The 23,437-nt window shown below is 40.2% G+C and overlaps 1 protein-coding gene and 1 long non-coding RNA gene across 16 annotated transcripts in view; one reads left to right on the forward strand and one right to left on the reverse strand.

The window, feature by feature from the left end:
- Window positions 1-23,437, reverse strand: part of Cfap20dc (CFAP20 domain containing) — a 241,213-nt gene that overhangs the window by 68,664 nt on the left and 149,112 nt on the right. For 13 of the 14 annotated variants that reach the window (XM_021244038.2, XM_004864448.3, XM_087182493.1 and 10 more), the window contains one exon: window positions 1,166-1,369. In XM_021244038.2, the coding sequence (XP_021099697.1) occupies window positions 1,166-1,369 (204 nt within the window). Of the gene's footprint in view, window positions 1-1,165; window positions 1,370-4,035; window positions 5,741-23,437 lie in introns of those variants that run through there. The other variant, XM_087182495.1, reaches the window with a different exon arrangement.
- On the forward strand, window positions 2,531-10,876 carry LOC110345699 (uncharacterized). Of its 2 annotated transcripts, none has more exons than XR_002389213.2 (5): window positions 2,531-2,640; window positions 5,204-5,301; window positions 5,661-5,826; window positions 6,672-6,724; window positions 10,745-10,876. It is a non-coding gene; the product is annotated as an uncharacterized LOC110345699 (long non-coding RNA). The 2 variants fall into 2 exon arrangements; XR_002389212.2 differs by lacking the exon at window positions 10,745-10,876 and adding an exon at window positions 8,487-9,088.

Raw genomic sequence — 23,437 nt, forward strand, 5'->3', positions numbered from 1 at the left:
TAGCCCTAATTACTGTTATTATAGCAATAACTATTCTATTATTCTGCCTTAAGGTGTTTCCTGTGAGGTACTGGAGTGTCCTATTGATACTTAGGCTTTGTTTTCTTTATTTAAGCCAGCCACAGAGCCTTGAGGACAATACTTAGAGAGTGGACTGAGCTAAAACACTGGCTTCCACTCTGGGACCCGTCACCTGAAGAACAGGAAGATTAAGACCTGCTTCAGCCAGTCTGCTGGGCCCCATGAGGGAGGGCCACGCTGAAGGCGCCCCAGCTGTGTAGACGTGCGGGAACAGAAGCCCGTAAGACATCCACAGCCTGCCAAGGCCTCTCATTCACAAGGCGGACTCAAAAGCTACCCAGAGGCATCTATAAGAGGTTTTCTGGCCTCTCATCATCTGAGCGATACTTAGTAGGTAGATCTATAGTCTTTTCCCTTTTGATCATTCATTCAATAAATATTTATTTAACAGATAGTGAGCCTCTTCTGTGGGCAGACTACACTCACCGTTTATAGGAAAATTAATTTTTGTCTCTCGATGTACAGTTTTATACATCACCGCTATGGCTTTGAACCTGAAGTCCATGTGTTACCAGTGTAACCGCCAAAGCAACAGTGTCGCAAGGCGGGACCCTTGAGGACTGTCAGGTCCCTGAGGCTCTGCCTTCCGGAAGGAGTAACCCACTTCTGCGGGAGTGGATCAGCTACCATGGGAACACGTGGCTTACGGAAGGGTTCATCAGCCCCTCCCACCAGCTCTGCTGCCTCTCTCTCTTGCTCTGTTGCCCTCTGTGCTGTCATGGGATGACGCAGAGAGCCAGCCCTTAAAAGATGCAGGCTTCTTGACCTTGGCCTTCCCAGCCTCCAGCACTGTAAGACATAAATCTGTTCTTTGTGTTGTTTATAAATCACCTAGTCTCCTGTGTTCTGTTATAGCAGCACAAAATGGACCAAGACAATCGAGTATCACACACACATTTTCTAAGAGTAAATAAGACAATTTAAGAAAAGACAATGGTATCTCCTAATTTCCTGTCTGAAAGCACTGTTTCCGAATAAGCCATGACCATCTCCTGTGGGGAGTGTTCTCATTTTGATGCTAGTTTTCCCAAAGCCGCTCCTTGGATGTGAAGGCCATGGGATGAATGCACGGTGCAGAACTCACGCGTGGCAGGCAGGAGTTCCAGGTGGTTGTGTCGTCGCTGCTGCTGCTTATGCTGACGTTGCAGTTGTCCACCTGGGACGCACTCAGGCCGTAGGGAGCCCCGGGATCCTCCAACTCTTCCTTCTGTTGCCGCCGTAGGCTTGCTAACATCTGCAACTCAGACTCACTCATTCCGCTGGGTTGATAATTTCTCCAGTTGTACTCCTGACCGAGAGAGCAAGAAATAACAGAACAAAGGGTCACTTGGCCTTAATTTTATGGGGGTCCCCAAAAATGCTACCTCACAGCCTTAATGCCCATGATGGCTCCCTGCTGACAGAGGCCTAAATCCTTCCCACATCTCGTGAGATGTCGACTCTGCCTTCCTCATCTCGTCTTCAGCCTTGGACAGCTCGGCTACACGGCCTTGGCTGAGGCTCTCAGAAGCACCAAGCTCATGCCTGTGTACATGCTAGGGCCCTCTGCTTCCCACTGGGCTGGCTGCTCGGCCTCCTTTAGGCTCTCTACGCTATGTCTCTTCCTCAAGGAGGCCTTTTCTGACAGCTACAGGTTGAGTCAGCTCCTCTATCATGTGCTCTCATACAACTCAAAAAGTTTCACTTCTAGCATTCGTCACAGTTTAAGTTTTGCAGCTATGTAACTGTCCATAGACTACGAAGCTGGCAATGGGGAGCGTCATGACTGTCTTAGTCCCACTGGTGACTAGTAGGTGCTCAACCAGTATATGTGGATTGAATAAATAAAAATTGGAAGCAGTTTTCTTTGGGGAAGGGGTACTGGGGATTGAACCCAGAGCTTTTGTAACCTCTCCAGTCCTTCATAAAATTGTTTATTTGGAGGCAAGATCTCAAGTTGGGCTTGAACTTGCCTTCTGCCTTCTTCTGCCTCCCAGAGTACTGGGATTATCAGTATTATCAGTGGTGAAGCAATTTTTAAAAAAGAAAACCATCTTACCACAAACAAGCCAGGTTTTTACTGGGATTGATGAATTTTATCGTTGTTGAGCAATACCACCAAATATATTCAAATCACAGTAAGACTAAAAATGACTACTATTGTTAAAAGGCACCAAATAAAATCTAAATGCAAGACAGGAACATGTAAGGTGTTACGGTTTCTATCTGGAGGTCCTCCCGAAGCCTTATGCACTCAAAGGCGGGGCTTTGGGGAAGTGACTGGACGGGGGGTGGGGGGTGGGGGGGTGGGGTGGGGACGGGGGGGTGTGTGTGACACTTATCAGTGGATGAGCCCACCGATGAGGTCATGGCTGAGTGTGATGCTGGGAGGTGAAGCCCCGCTGGAGGAGGTGGTCACCGGGGCGGGGCCCGGAAGGGTCTGTCTCCGCCCCCCCCCCCCCCCTTTGATCTCTCTGCTTCCTGTCGCCATACCGTGAGCGGTTTCTCCTCTGCAATGCCCCTCTGCCATGCCGCCCTGCTTTGGAGCCAGTTGATTTGGGGCTGAATCCTCTACAAACTGTGAGCTAAAACAATCCTTTCCTCCATTAATTTGCAGATGTCGGATACTGTGTCTCAGGGACAAGAAAGTAACTAAGACATAAGGACTAAAAGTCAGAAAGGCCTCACAGCTACAATATACATTTACACAGATGTGGATTATACTATAGATACAATCGAGACTACGAGAAGTTAATGTAACTATTATTTCAATATACAGAAATTGGCATATGAAAATTTCAAAACTTTTAATTTTCTTTCTTTCGGGCCTAAACTAGGTTTGAGAGCAAGCATTAGTTTCAACATTGCTTAACTATCAGCATCATATGTGAGTGGAGTGATTTATATCCAGAACTCACACATAACTTAAAAGCAATTTTGAAATTTTCTTGTACATCTGGAAATACTGGTTGTACTACAAAACATTTTTTCCAAGACACACTCGAATTTTTAGATATTCAAATATCCATACTTCCTATCTTCAAAGTTCCTATTGGTGCTTTTTCTCTCTCTTTTTTTTTTTGCCTCACAGGGGTATAAAAAGTTAAAAAAATAATTTTGAAAATATTTGTTAGTTCTGTCATTTAGTGCTTTTTAAACAAAGCATCACCATCATCATAATCTGAGGCTTTTAAGAGCTTACTATCTAATAATGTGATGTGGAGACTTTCTGGAAAGTTGCGAGTGGAAACTCAGCTACATTCTTATATTCATGGCAGATTGGCACCAGGAGAGGCCAGCAATCTGTAGGAGGATTTATGAGTATTTAAAATGCTTGGACAGAGTTTCTGGGGAAAGAAACAATGTCATAAGAAGAATGAAATTTATATTCCACATAAAAGACAATAAAAAGGAAAGATTAAATTCAAAAGTAGTTGAAGGGACAATAAAAACACGAAAAGATACTCAAAATCTCTGTCATTAGAGAAATGCAACTCAAAACCACAATGAGAGAGGAGAGGCTTCATTTCCATTAGGATAATTATAATAGAAACAGACAATAACAAGTGTTGACAAGCACGTGGAAACACTGGGACCCTTCCACATTGCTGTGTTGGAATGTAAAGCAGGGTAACTGCTTCGGAAAAGTTGGGTAGTTTCTCAAAATGTTAAACATAGAGTCACCGTAGGACTTGGCGGTTCACTTCTAGTCATATACCCAGAGAACTAAAAGTATACATGCACACAAAAACACGTACATGAAGCCAGATGTGGTGGTGCACACCTGTAATCCCAGCACTAGGGAGGTTGAGCCAGGAGGATTCTGCGAATTCAAGGCCAGCTGGGCTACATAGCAAGACCCTGTCTCAAGAAGACCAAACCAAACTAAACAAAACAAAACAACATGTACATGAATCTTTCTAGCTGCATTATTTCTAATAGTCAAAAAGTGAAAATAACCAAATGTGCATCAGCTGATGAATAGATTTTTATTTATTCATATTACAGAATATAATTCAGTCATAAAGAGTAATAAAGACTGATACATGTTACAAGTCTAGATGAACTTTGAAAACATAAGCTAAGTAAAAGAAGCCAGGCACAACGGCCACACGTTCTACAAGTCCACTTAGGGGAAAAGGCCACAACAGGCAAAGCCCAGAAGCAGAGAGTGGAGTAGTGGATGACGGGGCTGTAAGGGGGATGGGAAGTGCCTCCTTCCTTTGGGGTAATGAAAGCAATCCGGGATTAGGTCATGGCAATGGGTATAGAATACATCAAAATTCCTGAATTGTCTATTTTAAAAAGGGAAATTTTTATGGTATACGAATTATACCTCAATAAAAAATATAGTTTGGTAATCAGATGTGACAATGAGAATGCCGACCACTGGACTTTGGGTATAACAGTGACAAGTGACTGGCTGCCCTCTGCTTCAGTTTTTCTGTCAAGAAATGAAACTGAACATTCCAGTGTCACAGAGGTATGGTATTTACCTTGGCGTTGCCAATGCACACTTTTAAAATGAAAAATGACGTTTTAAAGTTCACAGTTTTTCTTAATAATCCTTTAATATATATTTAGCTTGATTACTTCATCCATTGAATTTGTTTATTTAATCCACAAGCCTGTATTGTATCTGAACAAACTCTGGGTGCTAAGACAGAAAAATAAGACAGGATGTGCAGGAATGGCATATCTAAGTCTGGGCCCTCATGCTTCCATTTCCCAGCTGTATGTGATTAGGAAAATTTCCTAACCTCTCTGTGCCTCTGTTTCTTTTTCTGTAAAATGGAGATCACAGCATACATCACAGAATATGTGGTGGGCTAAATCAAATAATACAGTACATATCAGATGTTTAGCAAAGGACTTGAGAAACAGCTATACTAGCAGTATCCAAACTTATGAGTTGAAACTTTTATCAGAACATGCTATGCTGTAGTTTGGATTTTAAGTGTCTCCCAAAGGCTCCTGTGTTAAAGGTGTGGTCCCCAACCCAGGGCATTAGTGGGAGACATGGTGGAACCTGCAAGAGGTGGGGCCTAGTGGGAGGTCTTAGTTCACAGGGGGGTGCCCCGGAGGAAGACTGTGGGACTTCATCTCTTCCTCCTCTTTTGCCCTTTTGCATCGTGGTCCCAAGGTGAACCGTTTTTTGCATGTGTTGCTGTATATGTGCTGCCTTGCTGCATGCCCAAAAGCAATGTGACCGAACGGTCATGGACTGACAGCTCCGAAACTGTAAGTCAAAACAAACCTTTTCTTTTTATAAGCTGATTATCTCAGGTATTTGTTACAGTAATGAAACACCAAATAGTACATGTTGCTTCTAATTACTGTATATGTTTACAAATTAAACTCATGTACAGCTGTATTAATATATGTAATATAAAACGAACACAAAAATAAACATTAAAATGGTTGAGATTAAAAAAATAAATGAAGACAGTTTTTCGATTTTCTTCCTGAATCTGAATGGACTGTCATGGGTACATGCATTCTGGGGTGAAAACATCCCTTCAGGGGACCGCTGATGTGGCAATCAGCACATGTACTGTTATCGTTATTCTTTCCTTACTGTCTCTATCCCCTCTTGCCAGGCTTTTATCCTTCTGTACCATGCCAGGCACCGGGAGCACAAAGAAACAAGGAACACTTCTGTCCTCACGGAGCTCCTGGTCTAGAAAGACAGACATAACAGGAATTAAGGACTATGATGCGGGAGGAATGCGTCCCAGAAGTGACTAACTGTCGGCAGAGTTACAGGTATCCTCCCAGAAGTCTCAGGTGGCGTTGATAGCGCTGAGGGTTGCTGACGATGGAATAAGTGGTCTTCAGGAGGACTCTCTCTGTCACTAGCAGTACTAAAACGCGAACGGTGCAGGGGACCGTAGCTGGCTGGGCTACTGCAGTATCTGCAGTGGTGGAAATCTCATAGATTGAGTCATTAATTTACTCCATAAATACTTACTGAGAACTTATTCCATGCCAGGAACCGTTCAGGCTCTTTGTTTAGAGCTCTATATTTCCATGACTTTATTTCATGCAACAGTAAAATGTATTCTGACAACACCGTGGAGGGGGTAGCCAAAAATGAGCAGAGAAAAGAAAGCAACTTCCTTCAGGGTCACGAACAGAGCAAGGGGTGGCAGAGACAGGTAATTAACTTAGTTCTCTACACATTTTTGATTTGCAATTTCTTAAGCCATTTCAAAATCACCAGAAAGGCTAAATCATTTATTATTATTTTAAAGGAGGCTTGCAATAAAGTCTTCACATTAAAGTGGACTCCAGCAAAAGATGTCATCTAACTAAATTATGCAACTGCTGAGAGGTAAAGTGCCTTATGTAATTGTAACCCTGAAAGGCTCAGGATGTTATGTATAACTCAATTCTTTTTCAAAATATCCTTGTAGGGAAGGCATCATCAATCAGATTTGTTTTAGGAGTGAAGCAATGGGCTGAAGGCTGTACTATTCAGCTGTGTTCAGATTTCTAGGCAGGTCCTTTGCTCACTAAGTCAGAGTCATTCATCAGTCTTTTTCCAGGTATTAGGAGCCAAAGCCAGTGAAGTCGCAAAGATAATTCATACACAGCTCTTGCTTTTATAGGTCCTACAGCCAGCAGGGTAAAGGAGAACTCCAAGGAAATGATTACAGATAAGGTAGTGTCTTAAGTTACTTTTCTCTGTTGCCAAGACAAAATACCTAACACCCCAAATTAAAGGGGGAGAGTTTTATTTAGCACACAGTTTGTAGAGGCTTCAGTCCATAATCGGCTGCTCCAAGGCAGGGTGGGATGGCAAAGAGGCAACAGTTCATGGCGGATCAATGGTAGCAAAGCAACAAGGGTCCTTAACAGCATCTTCCTGTCACTTTTGTCTTATCCAGGCTACTTAGGGCAGGTAGACTCATACCCTTAATCCTAGTGCCCTCAGGCCCAGCACTGCACTATGAATCAATTCCAGTGTCACACACTCTAGATCTAGCCACCTATGAAAAAGCCCATCCTAAAGCTGCATTAGGCTTTGGGGGACATCTAAACACAAGCCATAACAGGTAGCATATGCTGAAGTATAGCAATAATCACATAGAGCCTTGATAATGATTAAAAGGAAAGCAACTCCAGCAAAGAGGAAAAAACTCCACAAAAACAAAAAAACCCTTTCCACTTGATGCCTTGTGCCCAAGCCCAGTTCTCAAGATTTTAAGACAGAATTGCTTAATTGATCAATATCTTCCCATAGAATTTAGTGAGCCTCAGATAAGATGCAGTTTCACTGAACTTCGGGTAAAACAAGGCTAAATTTACAGGGGTGGTGTGGAGAAAAATGTGACCTGGCTATGCGGTAAGATCAACTGGGAGCTTCACCCTGCTGTTTATAGATGGAAAAGGAACAGAACTGGGAGACAACTAGGAATGTTACTCCTATCCTTGAGCTGATAAATCTCTCTGAGACACTGCCTGACTCCCGTGGTATAGGGAGCATTATGGTGCAAAAAGAAATGAAATGAAGTCAGTAATACTGATGCAAAGTCACAGAAATGAAAATATCTATAACAATTTAAACCTTGCAAGACCAAATGGCTTCCTGTCCACATCTTACAAATGTCCAAGGTTCTACCAAAAGACATGTTCTTAATAGTTACCAAATGAAAACTATCCATTTGTCCAATAAAATGGATAAATAAATGATGTTATATTCACATAGTTGAATATTATACAGCAACGAGATGAGCAGTGTGTTATATCTTACCAAACAAAATGCTAAGTGAGAAAAGCTAGGCACAGAAGAACTTACAGTAGTAAAACTAATCTTGGAGATAGTCAGTTGAGAGGGACAGTGACGGGAGGGAGGCCTGGAGATCCCAGCAGGTGGGTGTTGTTCCTTCCCGATTTAGATGATGGTTACTTGGGTCTATTTAGTTTGTGGAAATGCACCAAAGTACATGCTTTTGATATGTGTTCTTACCCATAATCAACAAGAACAAAGAAGTCAGCGGTTCAGAAAGAATTTCTTAGAAAGCAATTGTTAGCCACTGGCAACTCATTCTGGGCAGTCCTAATGAAAAAAATGTAAATTTAGCTGGTGAGTCAGTATCTGTGGTGGTCTAAATTCATGTTTATTATGGAGAAATCTGTAGTTGTAATTAAGAAGTTCTGCAAATGTTTTTTAACCCCTATGTGCTAGCAAGAAAAGTAGAAAGTCGGTTTCTCAAAGTTAATTTTAAACATCCATTACCATTTTAACTTGAGGATTAATTTCCTCTTCTTTGCTCTCTGTAGGCAGTCTATCCCTATGATAACATTTTAAATAATACCTCACGGTAGATTAGGGTTCCAGGGCATCTCTTCACCAGCTGGTACTCCTGAAAATGTGTCTCTGACCCCTGAGCCGTCTCCCTACAGAGTGCTCTGGTTTACAGGGGACAGAGGCCCACTAACAGCACGGATAAGACAGGAGGCACAGGCGTGAGCTGCAAGGGACTCACATGTGTGCACCCAGCTTGTCCACAGCCTGCGGTAGCTTCCAGCAAGTGTCTTCACAAGGCAGAGGAGGACAAGTTAAAACTTGAAGAGAAGCCACGTACAACTTGAAGATCTCTGCAAAATTTAAGGGACGTTACATCACTCACACAGCATAAACCGGGACAGTCCATCTGAGAGGACCAGAAGAGAGAGATTATGCCAGGGAGTCAGTCACAGGCCCGAGGCAGAGCCAGAGCCAGTGCTGCTAAGCGTCTGTCACGAACCTTTGGGGTGTGACCCTTGACAACACTTGATACAACCCACACTTCTTTATCTACTCAGGGGGAGAAGTGTTGGGTGGCCAGACTCAGTGCTAGCAGAATTCCTTATAAAGAGAGAGATAACTTCCATATATGTGGTTCTTCTTTTTGGAGAGGGTGGGCGTGAAGAGAGTTTTTAAAAGACCTTTAAATTGATGTGCTATACTTGCTAATCCATGACCTAAAGAGAAATACATCTCCACACATTCTACCTCGATAGCTTGCTAATTTTCAGAAAGAATTACATGACAAATATAGCTGAACTCTTTCTATTAACATTATAGTGAGGTTTAAAACAAGGTTTAACTTTCCAGCACCTATCTATCTCCAAGTTCAGGGTGCTTCCCCGAACAACAAACTATACCTAACTAAAACTAACAACTAACCATACACTCGAAGGAGTCTGGTAAATCCAAGCTGAGCAGCTCTGACATTACATTCCGGAATCCACCATCTTCAAGGCAACTGTAGCCTCGGGCACAAACAAGGCTAGGGGCCATTCAATAAATGGTCGTTTACAATATTATTTAAAGGTTCAGCTGAGACTGCTTACAGAAATGAAAATAGCAGAGGGAGAAGACAATAACTTTAAGTGAGTTTAAGCTGTTTAGAATGAAAAGCAGTTTGACTGACACAACTGTGACACATAAACTGAATCCTCTGTGGACTTATGCACACCAGAATGCTTTAGGTGCACGCCTGTAGTCCCAGCACCCAGGAGGCTGAGGCAGGAGGATTGCCATGAGTTCGAGGCCAGCCTGAACCGCACAGCGAGACACTGCTTCCAAAACCAAAAAATGCTTAACGTGGCAATCGGAGTTAATTGTTTTAGTGGCCACAGAATCTTTTCAGTGGCCTCTGATTGTGGCGGAGGGTGCACTGGCTTTTCGGGCCCCACATCATAGGTCTGACACTACCTTGTCGCTTAGACGTGAGGAAGGTAGAGCCTGTCTGCTGAGCTGTCTGCCACACAGGAATACTAAAGCCTCTGTGAAGGGGCTGAGACGGGCCCGGAGAGAAAGCATGGAGCACCCTGGAGAGGGCCTGGTACGCGGGAGGCTCCCCGCTCCATTCAAGTCACAGAAAGGGTTCTCAGTCAGACTTCCAACCTCAGTGTTAGGCATGCCCCAGCCTAGTGCCCCCACATAGGAGAACGGCGAGTTTGACTTGACCCTATTTAAACTTGGGAAAAAGGCAAAGACAAGGTTTCACAGGGAGTGTCTGATGAATCAGATGCTAACCTTAGCATTAGAACGCTGGAGAATTGAGAGTGTTTGGCCAAACAATCCATGCATTTGCACTGACTTCTACTTTGGTTAGTCCTTTTCTTTGTCAAGTCCTTTCACCTTCTTGGACTTTCTGAAAACTCGAAATTTCTTCTCTTCATTACAGTAACTGGCACATTTTGTATACCCTGAGCTGCTCAGAAAAGTGATAACAAAATGACCTAATGATCTTACTATTCTGTACTAGCACTCAAAATTTTGGTCATAATTCCATTTGTAATTATATTAGCATGCTTCTAATCTGGACCATTTTGGCTTCCTCTAAAAGCAGATTAAACACTGGATGCAAAGTAAGTCAAAGAAACAGCAGGAGTTTGGACTGAAAACTATTCAAAATGAAGGTAGTGTCAGGAGCAAGTTCCACCTGGGAAGTTTCTGTGCCTAATTCAAATCCTTTCACCGGCAGCACAGCTATTATTTAATCAACAAATTCTGTAGTTTCAGCACTATCTCCCACAGTACATTGACAGATAAAATGAGATCTGACCTTATCTTTTCAGAATAAGGAAAGAGTACACTTTTGATAAAATATCAAGTATCAGTCTGTTTTCCAAAAGCTATTTATTGGTAGGAGTGTCCAATTTAATATACGAAATATTCTTTCCACAGGTAGAGCTATGGGTTATGAAACCCCTACTAGTTCTGCTCAAATTCAGTTCCACCTATCAGCCACGAAGAAAGGCATCTACAATTCTGCTCTCTGAACAAGGCAGGCACACAGAGGCTGGCCTCTGGAATGACCAGAGGTACCGCTTCCTGTTTTGAAACATTTTTAGGGTATCCCTGAGAAAATACCACTTTGTTATCTGGCAGAACAGATACATTAATTCACTATATTAGCACTGGATTCAACTACAGAAAGCAACATGTATGTAAGCATACAGCTACCACATACTGAGCAGTAGCTGTAATTAATTTCTGGAATTTTATAAATTTAAAAAAGTTTCATTTGCTTTGAAATGCAAGGCATACAGGTTTACATTTCTAGCTCCCCAGCAACAGGGGAAGGTGTTCTACATGCACTCTCTCACTTAATACTCAGAACAATCCTATGGAATGAGTATTACTTCCACCAAGTTTACAGAGCAGGTTACTGAGGCTTAAGGAGGTTAGCAAACAAGTCTGGGGTCACATAGGTAAGAAGGAACAAAGCCAGGACTTGAATCCAGGTCTGTCTGACTCTGGCTGGTGCTGAAAGGCAGTATCCATCACCCTTGACCTCTCAGTTTGGAAGGCTAAAAATGCAGACTTGCAGAGGGAGAGCCTTGTTTGGCTATTAGACGGCTCAGGGCAGCGTGAGGACAGTGGGCACCCGTGGTGGAAACTTCCAGGGAGGACGAGCAGCCCCTGAGTGAGCCTGCGCATTATGCCAGGCTGATGGACACATGTCCAATATGCAGGGCAAGCTGACCTTCAACAGGTGTTCTGAAACAATGCAGGATTACTGTAGCCGAAGCAAGATGGGGGTTGGAAAGACATTTATGAGTTCCTTAAACAGTGGGGTATTGTTGGAAAACAGCTGCAAATGGCATACTCGAGTGGCAAACTTAGAGTGAGACAGATGGCTTTCCTTTGAACACAAGAGTATTATATACCCTAGAAAATGCAGAATTTATATAACAGAACAACGCTTTTAAAATTCTCAATTTACAAATTCACTTTCTTTTAAGTTTGTAGAGCACAAATTGCATAGACTTTTATTAAGTTTTAAAAAATATGATGATAGATATTTCCTGCTCCAGTTCTGGGTGCGATTAAATCAGGGAGTCAGTGAAACTAATCCTTTTATATTGCCCAAAATGGCTTGACAATTAAATGAAAAAAACTGGCTCAGATTACACTATGGCTTAAAATATCTTTAAAAGTTTTCTTCTATAATTCAGTTTTGATATTCAAAATAGAGATGTGAAGATTAAAGTCCAAAGTTACGTGATTCATTTTACAATTCTTTCCCTGTAAAAAGTCATGCTTTTTTCCTCCTAAAGAGAATACCTGAATTCGGAAAGGGTAGCTTATCTTGTTTTTCATATGAAAGTAACCATTCTTGAATAGCTCAAACATTTTCTGGAGTTACAAAGTCTGTTCTACAAATCTTTTTGTTGTTTGTTTAAAGATGCACATAGTAGCATTTGCAGGTTTAAAATAACTCATTCACAATTCTTTGAATGCAGTTATACGCGTGGAAAGGTTTAATTACCAGCTATCTACACGGTGGCAATGTTACCCAGAGGGCAGTAGTTCTTTCTTAATTAAAAATATTTGAACTTACTAATAGAGAACTCTATTAAAAGATGAATAAAACATTGCAAAGAGGAGTTTACCGAGCAGTTAGCAAATCAATTTCGGTAAACATGCCTTAAGAATTGCTAATATTTTTCCAAATCAGGGGATTAGAAAGACAGTTCTCCTATACCTCTTTTACTAAAAGCCTTTAATTTTCCTTCGCCATAAACTGCTTCACACCGGCACTTGCGACAGCACAGATTTTCAATAAGATATCCACTTATTGTTCCTAATTGTAGTGCTCTGATGGCTAAGTTTCTCCCGCAGTCTTTCGCAGCCTAGTAAGTGATACTATCGTGTGTCCAGCTGTTCAAGTTCTAAACCCAGGCGTCATCCTCAGTTCTACTCCCTTCCTTCTCCCCATGTCCTGTCAGCCCACCACCCAAATATTCCAGGGTTCCACCACTGCTCTCTATCTCTATCTGGCCATCACTGTAACGCCTCATTCCACTCCTGCCCCGTGGCATCCATTCTTGACACAGCCAGAGGAGACCCGCTGAAAGTAAATCAGGACCACAGATGCCTTTCTCAGAACCTCTCAGACTTGCCCTTCCACTTGGAATAAAGACCACCCTCCTCACTATGAACTTCCCTGACTCACTTGATCTGGGCCCTGTTCATTCCCTCTTACTTTGTCCTCATCCACTTCCCCCTTGACCATCATATGTCCCAGGTACACGAGTCCTCCCTTAATGCCCTAAAGGTGCCCATTTTAGGAGCTTTGTACCTGTTTCTGATGCCTAAAACACTAGCCACCACTTGGTCCAATTTTGCCACTCTTTTATATCACTCTGTATGTTTCTTCCCATACCCTTATCATAGCTTATAAATATTTGATATACTTGTTTGTTTGTTGTCTATATTCCATCAGGTATAAGACCTCGAGGACAGAGGCCTTTTCTCTTAGTGTTGTACCTCTAGCATTTAGGAGAATGTCTGACCTGCTAAGTGCTTGACAGAAGAGGAGATTCCCTTGCTTATACAGAAGCAGAGTATTCTATCACCTGGAGACCCTTTATTTTATAGGTCCAGCTGAGGGGGTACAGACTCCCAATATGTCAGTGCTCCAAATTTGTGGATTCCAATGCTAACCAGCAAAGGAAATTGCAGGCTTGCATTCATATTAATATTAGAAGGACATCTTGTCCCAGGATAATTCTTAAGATCTTGCCTCAAGTCCATTTTCTCTGAGTCATACTAATATTATCCTTCTCAGTCTGTCTAAACTCATTATGTCTGTGTTAGAGTTCAACAGTGGGGCCATGATAGTCAAAGTGCTAAATCTTAACTAGAAGAAAATTTAAAAAAGGGAATAAGGGAAATAAAAGGCATCTACATTGGAAAAGAAGAAATAAAATTATCTTTCTTTACAATTACAGGGTTCCATGAATGGAAAATAAGAGATCCACGAAAAGGAATAAACAAAATCACCAAGGCTTCAAGCTAAAAAATCAATATATAAATATTAATTGTATTTCTATACACTATCAGTAACAAATAAAAATGAAATTAAGAAAGTAATTCTATTCACAATAGCATTGAAAAGAATAAAGGACTTAGGAGTAAATTTAACAAAAATGAGCTCAATATTTGTACAATGAAAAATACAAACACTTTTGAATGAAATCTTAGAAAGACTTAAAAAGTAGAAACACATACTACGGATTAGATGGCTTAATACTGCTAAGATGGCAGCATACTTCAAAATGATCCTCAGATTTGATATGATCCTGTGTTAGTCAGCTTTCTGTCGATACATAAGGTGCAATTCTTGTACACTGTGGAGGTTCCAGTTCAAGACTGCACAGACCTACTCCTCCGGGTCACTGGTAAGGGTGCTGAAAGGCAATGGCGGGGAACACGTGGGGAAGCAGAACCACTTCCATCATGAGCCTGGAAGCAAGAGGAAAAGGAAGGAGCACAGGTCCCACAGTCCCCTTGCACGGCACGCCCTCCGCGACCGAAGGACCTCCTGTAGAGCGCCATCTCCTAGAGGTCCCAGCACCTCCCAGTAATTCCACCCTTTAACACATGGGGCACTTATCCAAACCACAGAGAATCTCTGTCGAAACCCCAGCCGCTTGCTTTTGTAGAAATTAGTAAGCTGAGCCTCAAGTTCACACGGAAATGCAGTGGACTCAGCATAGTAAAAAAAATGTGGAAAAGTCAGAGCAAAGTTGGAGAAGTCACAGTTCTTGATTTCAAAGCTGGCTGTAGAGCTATAGTAATCAACACGGTGTGGTGCCAGCATAGGGATGGACATACAGATCAGTGGGAGAGAACAGGGGAGATCACAGGGGAGATGACAACTCTTACGTGCATCATAAATTCAATGGAGAAAGAACAGTTTTTTCAAAACAAGTGGTGTTGGTACAATTGGTTATCCACATTTAAAAAATGCAGATAGATACTTACCTCACACAAAAAATTAACTCAACATGGATCACAGAACTAAATTTAAGAGTTGGAACTATCATTTTTAGAAGAAAACATAGGAGTTTAAGTCTTTTGGTGTTGTATTAGGGAATGGTTTTTAAGATGTAATGCTAAATGCACAGCAACAGAAGGAGAATTGATAAATTAGACTTCACTGAAATTAAAAATTTTTATGCTTCAAAGGGCACCATAAAGAAATAAAAAGACAAACTACAGAGTGGAAGAAAATATTTGTAAATCATGTATTTGATAAGGAGCTTTTATGCAAGCTATATTAAGAACTCTTAAGATTGGACAAAAAAAGACAAATTAAAAAAAAGCTCTTAGACATGCCTCCAAAAGAGATACACAGATAGCTACTAAGCACAACATCATTAGGTATTAGAGAGATGCAAATCAAAGTAACAGTGAGGGACCACTTCCTACCTCCAGGATGGCTCAAATACGAAAGGGAGACAAGAAGTACTGACTAGGAGACTGAGAAACTGGACCCCTTACACATATACATCAGTGGTGGGAATGTAAAATGGTGCAGCCACTTTGTAAACAGTTCAGGCAGTTCCTCAAAACTTAAATGCAGAGTTCCATATTACTGAGTGATTTGACTCTTGGGTATATATCCAAGAGTACTGAAAAGGTATGTTCATGTGGAAAGTTGCCCATGGATGTTCATAGCATCATGATTCATAACAGTTAAGAAGCAGAAGCAATCCAAATGTCCATAAACAAGTAAAGAAATATGGCACACCCAGGGAATGGGTTTAGGCATAAAAAGGAACCAGGTGCTACAATATGCACAGACCTTGAAATCATTATGCTAAGTGAAAGATGTCAGACACATAAGGCTACATATTATACAATTCCATCTATAAGAAATGTCCAGAATAGGCAGAGCAACAGAACAAAAATAGGTTAGTAGTGGTGGTCAGGAGTTTGGGGGGAAGGAGTAGTTAGCATTGACTCCTGGATATTTTTTTTTTTGGTACCACTGGGGATCAAACTCGGGTCCTTGCGCTTGCGCAGCAGGCGGCGAAACCACTGAGCTAAATCCCCGGCCCTGACTCCTAGATACTGAGTTTCTCATTCAGTGATGAAAATGACTGACAATTAGTAGTGATGATTGCACAATTCTGTGAAAATACTTAAAGCTATTGAACTGTACACTTAAGAAGGATGAATTCTATGTTGTGTGAAAACAATCTCAATTAGATAGTTTTAAAAATCATCCCTATGGGGTGATGGAATCTGGGAGAAAATCCCTTTGTGGAGTTAGTAAATGATATTCTTTGAGGGAACTCATTTTCACAGATTCTTAGTTGCAAATAACAAGTGGGAGAATAGTGATTATTAGAACCTTTTCATTGTACGCATAAACTATTTTTTTGTACTGGGGATTAAACCCAGGGCCTACATACTGAGCTATATTCCCAGCCCTTTTTTTCTATTTTTAAATTTTGAGACAGAGTCTCACTACACTGCCTACATTGGGCTGGAATGTGAGATCCTCCTGCCTCAATATCCCAGAATGCTGGATTACAGGTGTGCACCACTGTACCTGGCTGGACTTCTTTTTTAAAGGATACTATCCTCTGGAGGAACATTCCAGTTCTGTTGTAATTTCCTTTTGACACGAGGCAAGACAGCCTGAGGCCTTCAATAATTTTATATCCTATTAAAACTAAAATGGTCTTCTTTGCAAATGTGAGCAATAGATTGTAGGGATCTGGTGGGTCAGAGGCAAAATTGTATTACTCTGAGTTTTGCCAAACTGGCAAGCAAAGCCTCTGTGTCTATTCCGTCACCAAAGATCAAGCTACTTCCCGCTGCTCACCCTTTGAAGCTATTGCTTGGGGCCAGTCTCCTCAGCTGTAAAATGGAGTGGTGACTTCTCATAGTGCTGCCATGAGGTAGAAGAGACCTCGTGCTCTGTACTGTTCAGTGAGCAACTCTAAAAAATGTCTCCTGAAATAATCCAAATGGTTTCTGGGACCTGTCTTTGCCCGAAGGCCTCTTAAATGAAGAGAAGGGTGGGTGCGAGTCTGCTGCTCTCCCTCCCAACTTTGGTCTTTTTACTGTTTTACAAAGAATTATTCTTTACACTGTGTATTTTGCTGAATGGCCAGGTACTTCAAGTTCATTTGTGCTGGAAGTTTCCAAATTTATTTTTATGCTCTGTTTTTTTTCCACAGAAAAATGAAAAAATTGATAATAAACAACTTTCTGGATATACACAATGACAGATTAAAAGAATGTGGAAGCAAAGAATGACTAGGATGCTTCTTAAAGACTGGCTTTGGAGGGGCCGGGGATTTAGCTCAGTGGTTCCGCTGCCTGCCTCACAAGGTCCCGAGTTCGATCCCCAGTACCAAAAAAAAAAAAAAAAAAGACTGGCTTTGGTTTTTGTCAATTAGGTTCAGTAATGTTCTAAGCAATTTAGAGTAGAATGTTACCTAGCACAGGTAACAGACCTATACTATACATGCATATCATTAACAACAAAACAAGAGAAAGCTAACATCTGCTCAACATTTACACATGCCAAATTCTCTCTGTGCCAAGTGACACAGCACTGTAGAATAACCTAGAAGGCTGGTTTGCTAGCTACATTCCAACCCATTACCACAACCAAAGCAATGCGAGAATAAGAACATGTTTTTTGTTTTAAAGTATTTTCTAAAAGGAAAAACAGGCAAATAGTAACTGGTAACTTTCATTCTAACTAACCTAAAAAACAAATCCATTTTCACTGGTTAAGTGATTTACTATCACGAATAAATAAGCACACATATACAGACATACAAACACACACATGCATGTGATATAAAAAAGGAAGGCACATTTCAGTTTTATCATTGGATATATCTTAAGGACAGGCTATTGCTCTCATCAGACCGACCACATGTTTATATAGCCTACCATGTTGTAAAATGGCTCTAGGTTAGACAGTCAGGGTTCAAGCTGTGCCTCCTCAGCTAAGCTGTGTTGCCTCTGAACAAACTGCATAACCTTCTAAACCTCAGTTTCTTCATTTGAGAAATGAGAATGGTCAGAGATCCTATCTCTTAAGGTCTTCATGAGGACTGAATAAACTACTTCATGGAAAAACGGCTTGGCACAGTGACACGTGTAATGTGGAAATATTAGCTACTATTTTGTTGATGATAATGATGTATATGTATGTATGTCTATTACCCCTGATAGGTAACAGTCTATTATAAATTGCTAGAACATAATTGAATCAAAAGTTTACACTGTAACACATATAGAATACTTGGGGCATGACACATAAACAAAATCTTTAATGTTTAAAAATGGACTATAAATGTCATTTGTTCTGCATAACCTCATTTGTTCTCTAGTTTCTAAGTGCAGCTGATGGGGAAATGAAGGAAGAAAAGTACTAACACAGAAAGGGAAAAAATCAATCTGATGGGCCCGATGCAGCCCCCAAACTGCCTAGGGATTTATTTGATGGCACTGCTTTACTGTTAACCTTCACTCAGATCATTTATTATTTGTGGAACCGCTGCAGAGAGACCAGAAAGTGAATAGAATAATGATGTTTTTATGGCTCCTAATGTAGATTGTTATTGAAAATCTGTCAATTTTACTGGCAAGCTTTTGGCTCAAAAATAAGGTCTTCATTTATAATTTGCAGGCAGTGATAACTGAAATTATAGGAAGTAACTAGGAAATAAAAATAACTATTATGATAAAACGACATAATTATCTTTCTCATTAAAAACATGAGGTATTCCATTATCCTTGGGATGTGCAATATACTCTTTTAACAGCTGCTGTTACTGAGCTAAAACACATTTGAATATGAAAGAAAATATATTACTGATCACCCAAATGATGAAAAATAGATCTTGCTGAAAATGTGTGCCAAGTGCAACAGAATAGAACCGACCAGGGATGCTGCTCACATACATAAGCCACAGTGAAGCCACTCAGCATCGCCATTCCCAAGATTTCTTTCGTGGAGGTTTATTGAAGTTGGCACTACTGATCTACTGTCAGATCCTTTGCTTTGACAGGGAATCTGGAATTTTCTGAGAGGATCTACTCTTCACTGCAGGGGAGAAAGGCATGGTGTAGTCAGTCAATAAACTCATTTGTGACGGTAAATACTGGCTGTCAACTTGACTAGTTAAGAGAGCTGCCCAGAAATCTGGTAAAGCACACTTCTGGGATGTCTTTGAGGGTGTTTCTAGAGATGGTTGGATGGAGTCAGTGAACTAAGGCAGAAAGCCCTGTGACTGTGGCCAGCGATGGCCAACAGGCTGTAGGGCTAGAAGGCAGAAGAAGCAGAATGGGGAAGCTTACATTCATGCTCAAGTGACTCATCTTCAGAGGGTATGATTTTGCGGTGGGCATCGGCTGTGGATGCTACACTCCGGATTCTTAAGCCTCTGAAGTTGAACTCACACAAGTGATTCTCTAGGGAGGACCAGGCCTTCAGCCTTGGTTTGGGGCTACAGTATGGTCCCTCTGGTTCTGGGGCTTCCAGCTTCTTGAGCTGGTTTCCCTGGCTCTCTTCCTTGGAGATGACCACTGTGGATGACCCAGCCTCTGCTCATGTGAGCCAATGTAATAAATCACCTCTAATTACCTACAAACGTTCTATTGGTTCTGTTACTCTAGAAAGCCCTACTACATCATGTGAAATTTCTGTCTATTTTTTTGGTACCAGGGATTGAACTCAGGACCTTGCGCTTGCGAGGCAGGCAGCAGCACCACTGAGCTAAATCCCCGGCCCTGAAATTTATTTCTATCTATTTGCTTTGCCAAGACATTCTGGCTTTCAGGTGCTCTTGCTTTTGTGGAGGGACCCCCTGCAACATTTATTTATTGTGATAATTTTTCTTTTTTAGTTTCTGCATATGAGAAAGAACATGTGATACTCATCTTTCTGTGTCTGGCCTATTATGCTTAACATGATGCTCTCTAATTTCATCCATTTTGTTGCAAATGACAGGATTTTCCATTCTTTATGGCTTAATAATATTCCGCTGTGTATGTGTGTGTGATATCTTTGTAACCCATTCATATGTTGATGGGTACCTAGATGGATTCTGTATTTTACTAGGGTGATCAATATGTTCAAATAAAAAATTATTATAGGAAAGGACACATTGCTGTAAATTCCTGTCAAAATACTCCCCCTCACTTTGAACACACTTATCTCAATATTCTTGTCACTTTCTGAAGCAGTTCTGGAAGTCCTTATTCTATAAATAAGGACAGTGGTTCCTCAGTTCACGAACTTGACTCTACGATTCTGGTTGCAAACCGAGTTGGTTGAGAACTAAATCAAATTCAATGGTTAGGTTCAGTGTTGACCTCATGGGGAAATTTGAGTTGTTCTTGGTCAGTTCAGTTTGTGACCAGAATTGTGGTGAGAATTGAGTTTGTGAACAGATTAAAATTATATAGATATAATTATCTATATAAAGTTATATCTATATATTAATCTACAAAGAAAAATATGAGCAACTAATGTAGCAGTGCAAATAGGTATATATCATTTGCTAAAATGCCTTGCTATGGGGTACCTGGTCTAGATAAAACATATATATTTTTCACCCCTGAGTAACAAGAGTATGTTTAAGAAATAGTCACTCATATTAATTTTGAAGAATACCTAAAGACAGGAAGTTACTTAAAACATCGAAGAATTACATACTTTGACTTCTCCTAAGCTAACTGTATGAGAAAAGAAAGAACTGTAACTTGAGAGGTTTAGCTTACTTAAGTGAGGAAATGGTTTTCCAAATACAAGGGGGTCTAGAAAGCATTTTGCCTTACTGTCAGTCAGTTTTATTGTTTAAGAGTACTAGCTAATAAAGTGTTTTAGAAAGTATTTTTATTATAAGAAATTTTGATTATAGAATGTATATTCTTTTATAATATATAAATGTCCTCTTAAATATACTTGCCTGTGAAGCAAAAATGAAAACTAAAAGAATTTTACAAGTCTATAGTTCTGTGGTTGCACAGAGAAAAGCAGAGTTGTTTTTTTTTTTGCGGGGGGGTGCAGGGGATTGAACTCGGGTCCTTGCGCTTGCGCAGAAAGCAGAGTTTAAGTTATTATTATCTGGGAAAAGAGGAATTATATACATAAAATCAATGGGTGTGAAAAATAAAAACTGGAATAGAGAAATATGGTGGTGTTTTATGCCATAAAATACTTTAATAAAATAAACTTTCAATATATATATGTATTTATATCTTTAAAGGAATAACTCTGATCATTATATGTCCTTATGATAGTTTTCCTATTTGACTCCTTAATTTAAATATGTAATATATTTATTTATATATGTAATATATGAGTGTTAAAAGATAAACTTAGAACAGAGAAAAAACAATAAGCACAAAGTGCATTTTAAAAGCATTTTTGGTGTCTGACAATGTATATGTTAACATTCAGTGTCAGTAAGAATTCTCCCATCTTTCCATTTATAGATACACACAGCCAAACATCTAGTTATTACCAAAGTCTGGTATTTTAAAACAAAATATGTGGATAACTGATTGGAATATTTAGTTTCTTCTTAAATATCTGGGCATTATACATATTCAACATAAAGCAAAAAAAATCCCCTTTTAGAACAAATGAAATATGTGTACAGACGAGACAGCCTGTTCTAGTTTTAGCATGGGACCAGGGATAAAGTTATTAGCGCTTTTAATGAGGAAGGATCTATCACTGCTCTGCCTCTCTTCCTTTATTCCCCATCATGAGCCATGTTTTGTCCTAGGTACCACAGATGCTGGGAATATTATGGTAGACCAGGGCATAATCTTTGCCATCTGGGGACATCTATCTTGAAGGTGGCCAGAAATTATGTGATTTGAATCAGGAGTATGCCACAGTGACCCAAAAATAGAAGGCATGCATATGAGTTTGTGGATACTGCCCATGGAGTGTCAGGATGGATATGACAGAAAGGCAGGCCAATCAGGAGACGGTTGTGCTCTTATTAGAAATGTGGAGGTTTCTGTGTTAAGGAAATGACTGGTGATGGAAAAGCCTGACTGATATGAGCATTCAAATCAGTATATGGACTTAATAGACTACAGAGTGTTCCACTCAACAACAGAATACACATTATTCCCAGCAGCACATGGAACTTTCTCCAAAATAGACCAAACACTATGTACTGGTAGCCAATAAAGCATGCTTAAGTAATTGGAAAAGAATCAAAAGTATCCCATGTATATTATCAGGTCACAGTGCAATGAAATAAGAAATTGATTGGCAAAGAAACCATAGATATTATACAAACACATGGAAATTAAATCAAAGAAGAAATGAGGCAGTTCCTAGACTCAAAAGATAATGCCAGCACAACATACCAGAACTTCTGGGACACTATGAAAGAAATCCTAAAAGGAAATTTTATAGTTGCAACTGCCCACGTCACAAAAACAGAGAGAGCCCAAATACATAACCTTATGATAGATCTCAGAGTCCTAGAAAAACAAGAACAATTCAAGTCCAAACCTAGTACAAGGAAGGAAATTATAAAGGTCAAATCGGAAATCAATGAAATCAAGAAAAAAATAATACAAAGAATTAATGAAGCCAAGGGTCAGTTCTTTGAAAGAACAAACAAAACAACAAAGCCTTAGCGAATTTTACAAAGAAAGAAAGAAAGAAAGGACTCAAATCAATGTAATTAAAAATGAAAAAGTGAAATCATAATGCATACCAGTGAAATCTGGTAGATTATTAGCAACTACTTTCAAAACCTGTATTCCAAAAATTGGAGAATTCAGAAAAAAATGGATAGATTCTTAGATATTAATGAATTACAAAACTGAACCAAGAAGATATAAAAACACTGAATAACCTAATAAGAAGCAATGAAACTGAAGCAATAATAATCTGCCAACTAAGACAAGCCCAGGTCCTGATGGATTCACTGCTGACTTCTACAAAAAATTCGGGAAGATCTTACACAAATACTGTATTTTCAAACTCTTTAATGAAACAGAAAGAGAAGGAGAACTCCCAAAGTCATTCCTGGAAGCTATCTTTACCTTGATTCCAAAAACAGGCAAGGAACCAACCAAAAAAGAATCACTGGTCAATCTTTTTAATGAACATAGATGCAAAAATCCTCAACAAAGTACCAGCAAGTAGAATGCAACAAATCATGAAAAGATCGTATGTCACAACCAAGGGATGCAAGGATGGTTCAACATGTGTAAATCAACAAATGTAATACATCGCACAAACAGAAACAAAGACAAAAATCACATGAACAGCTCAATAGATGCTGAAAAGGCATTTGACAAAATCTAACATCTATTCATGATTAAAAAAAACCTCAAAGAAAACAGGTATAGAAGGACCTTATCTCAATCTGATCAAAGCTATCTATGACAAACCTGCTGCCAACATCATATTATGGGGGAAAAACTGAAAGCTTCTCCTCTAAAACCAGGAACAAGACAAGGATGTCCACTATCACCACTCCTGTACAATCCAGTACTTGAAATATCAGCCAGATCAGTGAGGCAAGAGAAACAAGTAAAAGGGAAATGTAGAAGAAAACAAGAAGTCAAATG

Source organism: Heterocephalus glaber, unplaced genomic scaffold (assembly GCF_053883595.1).
Source record: "Heterocephalus glaber isolate CG9 unplaced genomic scaffold, H.glaber_assembly_v1.0 deba00001472, whole genome shotgun sequence".
Classification (NCBI taxonomy): domain Eukaryota; kingdom Metazoa; phylum Chordata; class Mammalia; order Rodentia; family Bathyergidae; genus Heterocephalus; species Heterocephalus glaber.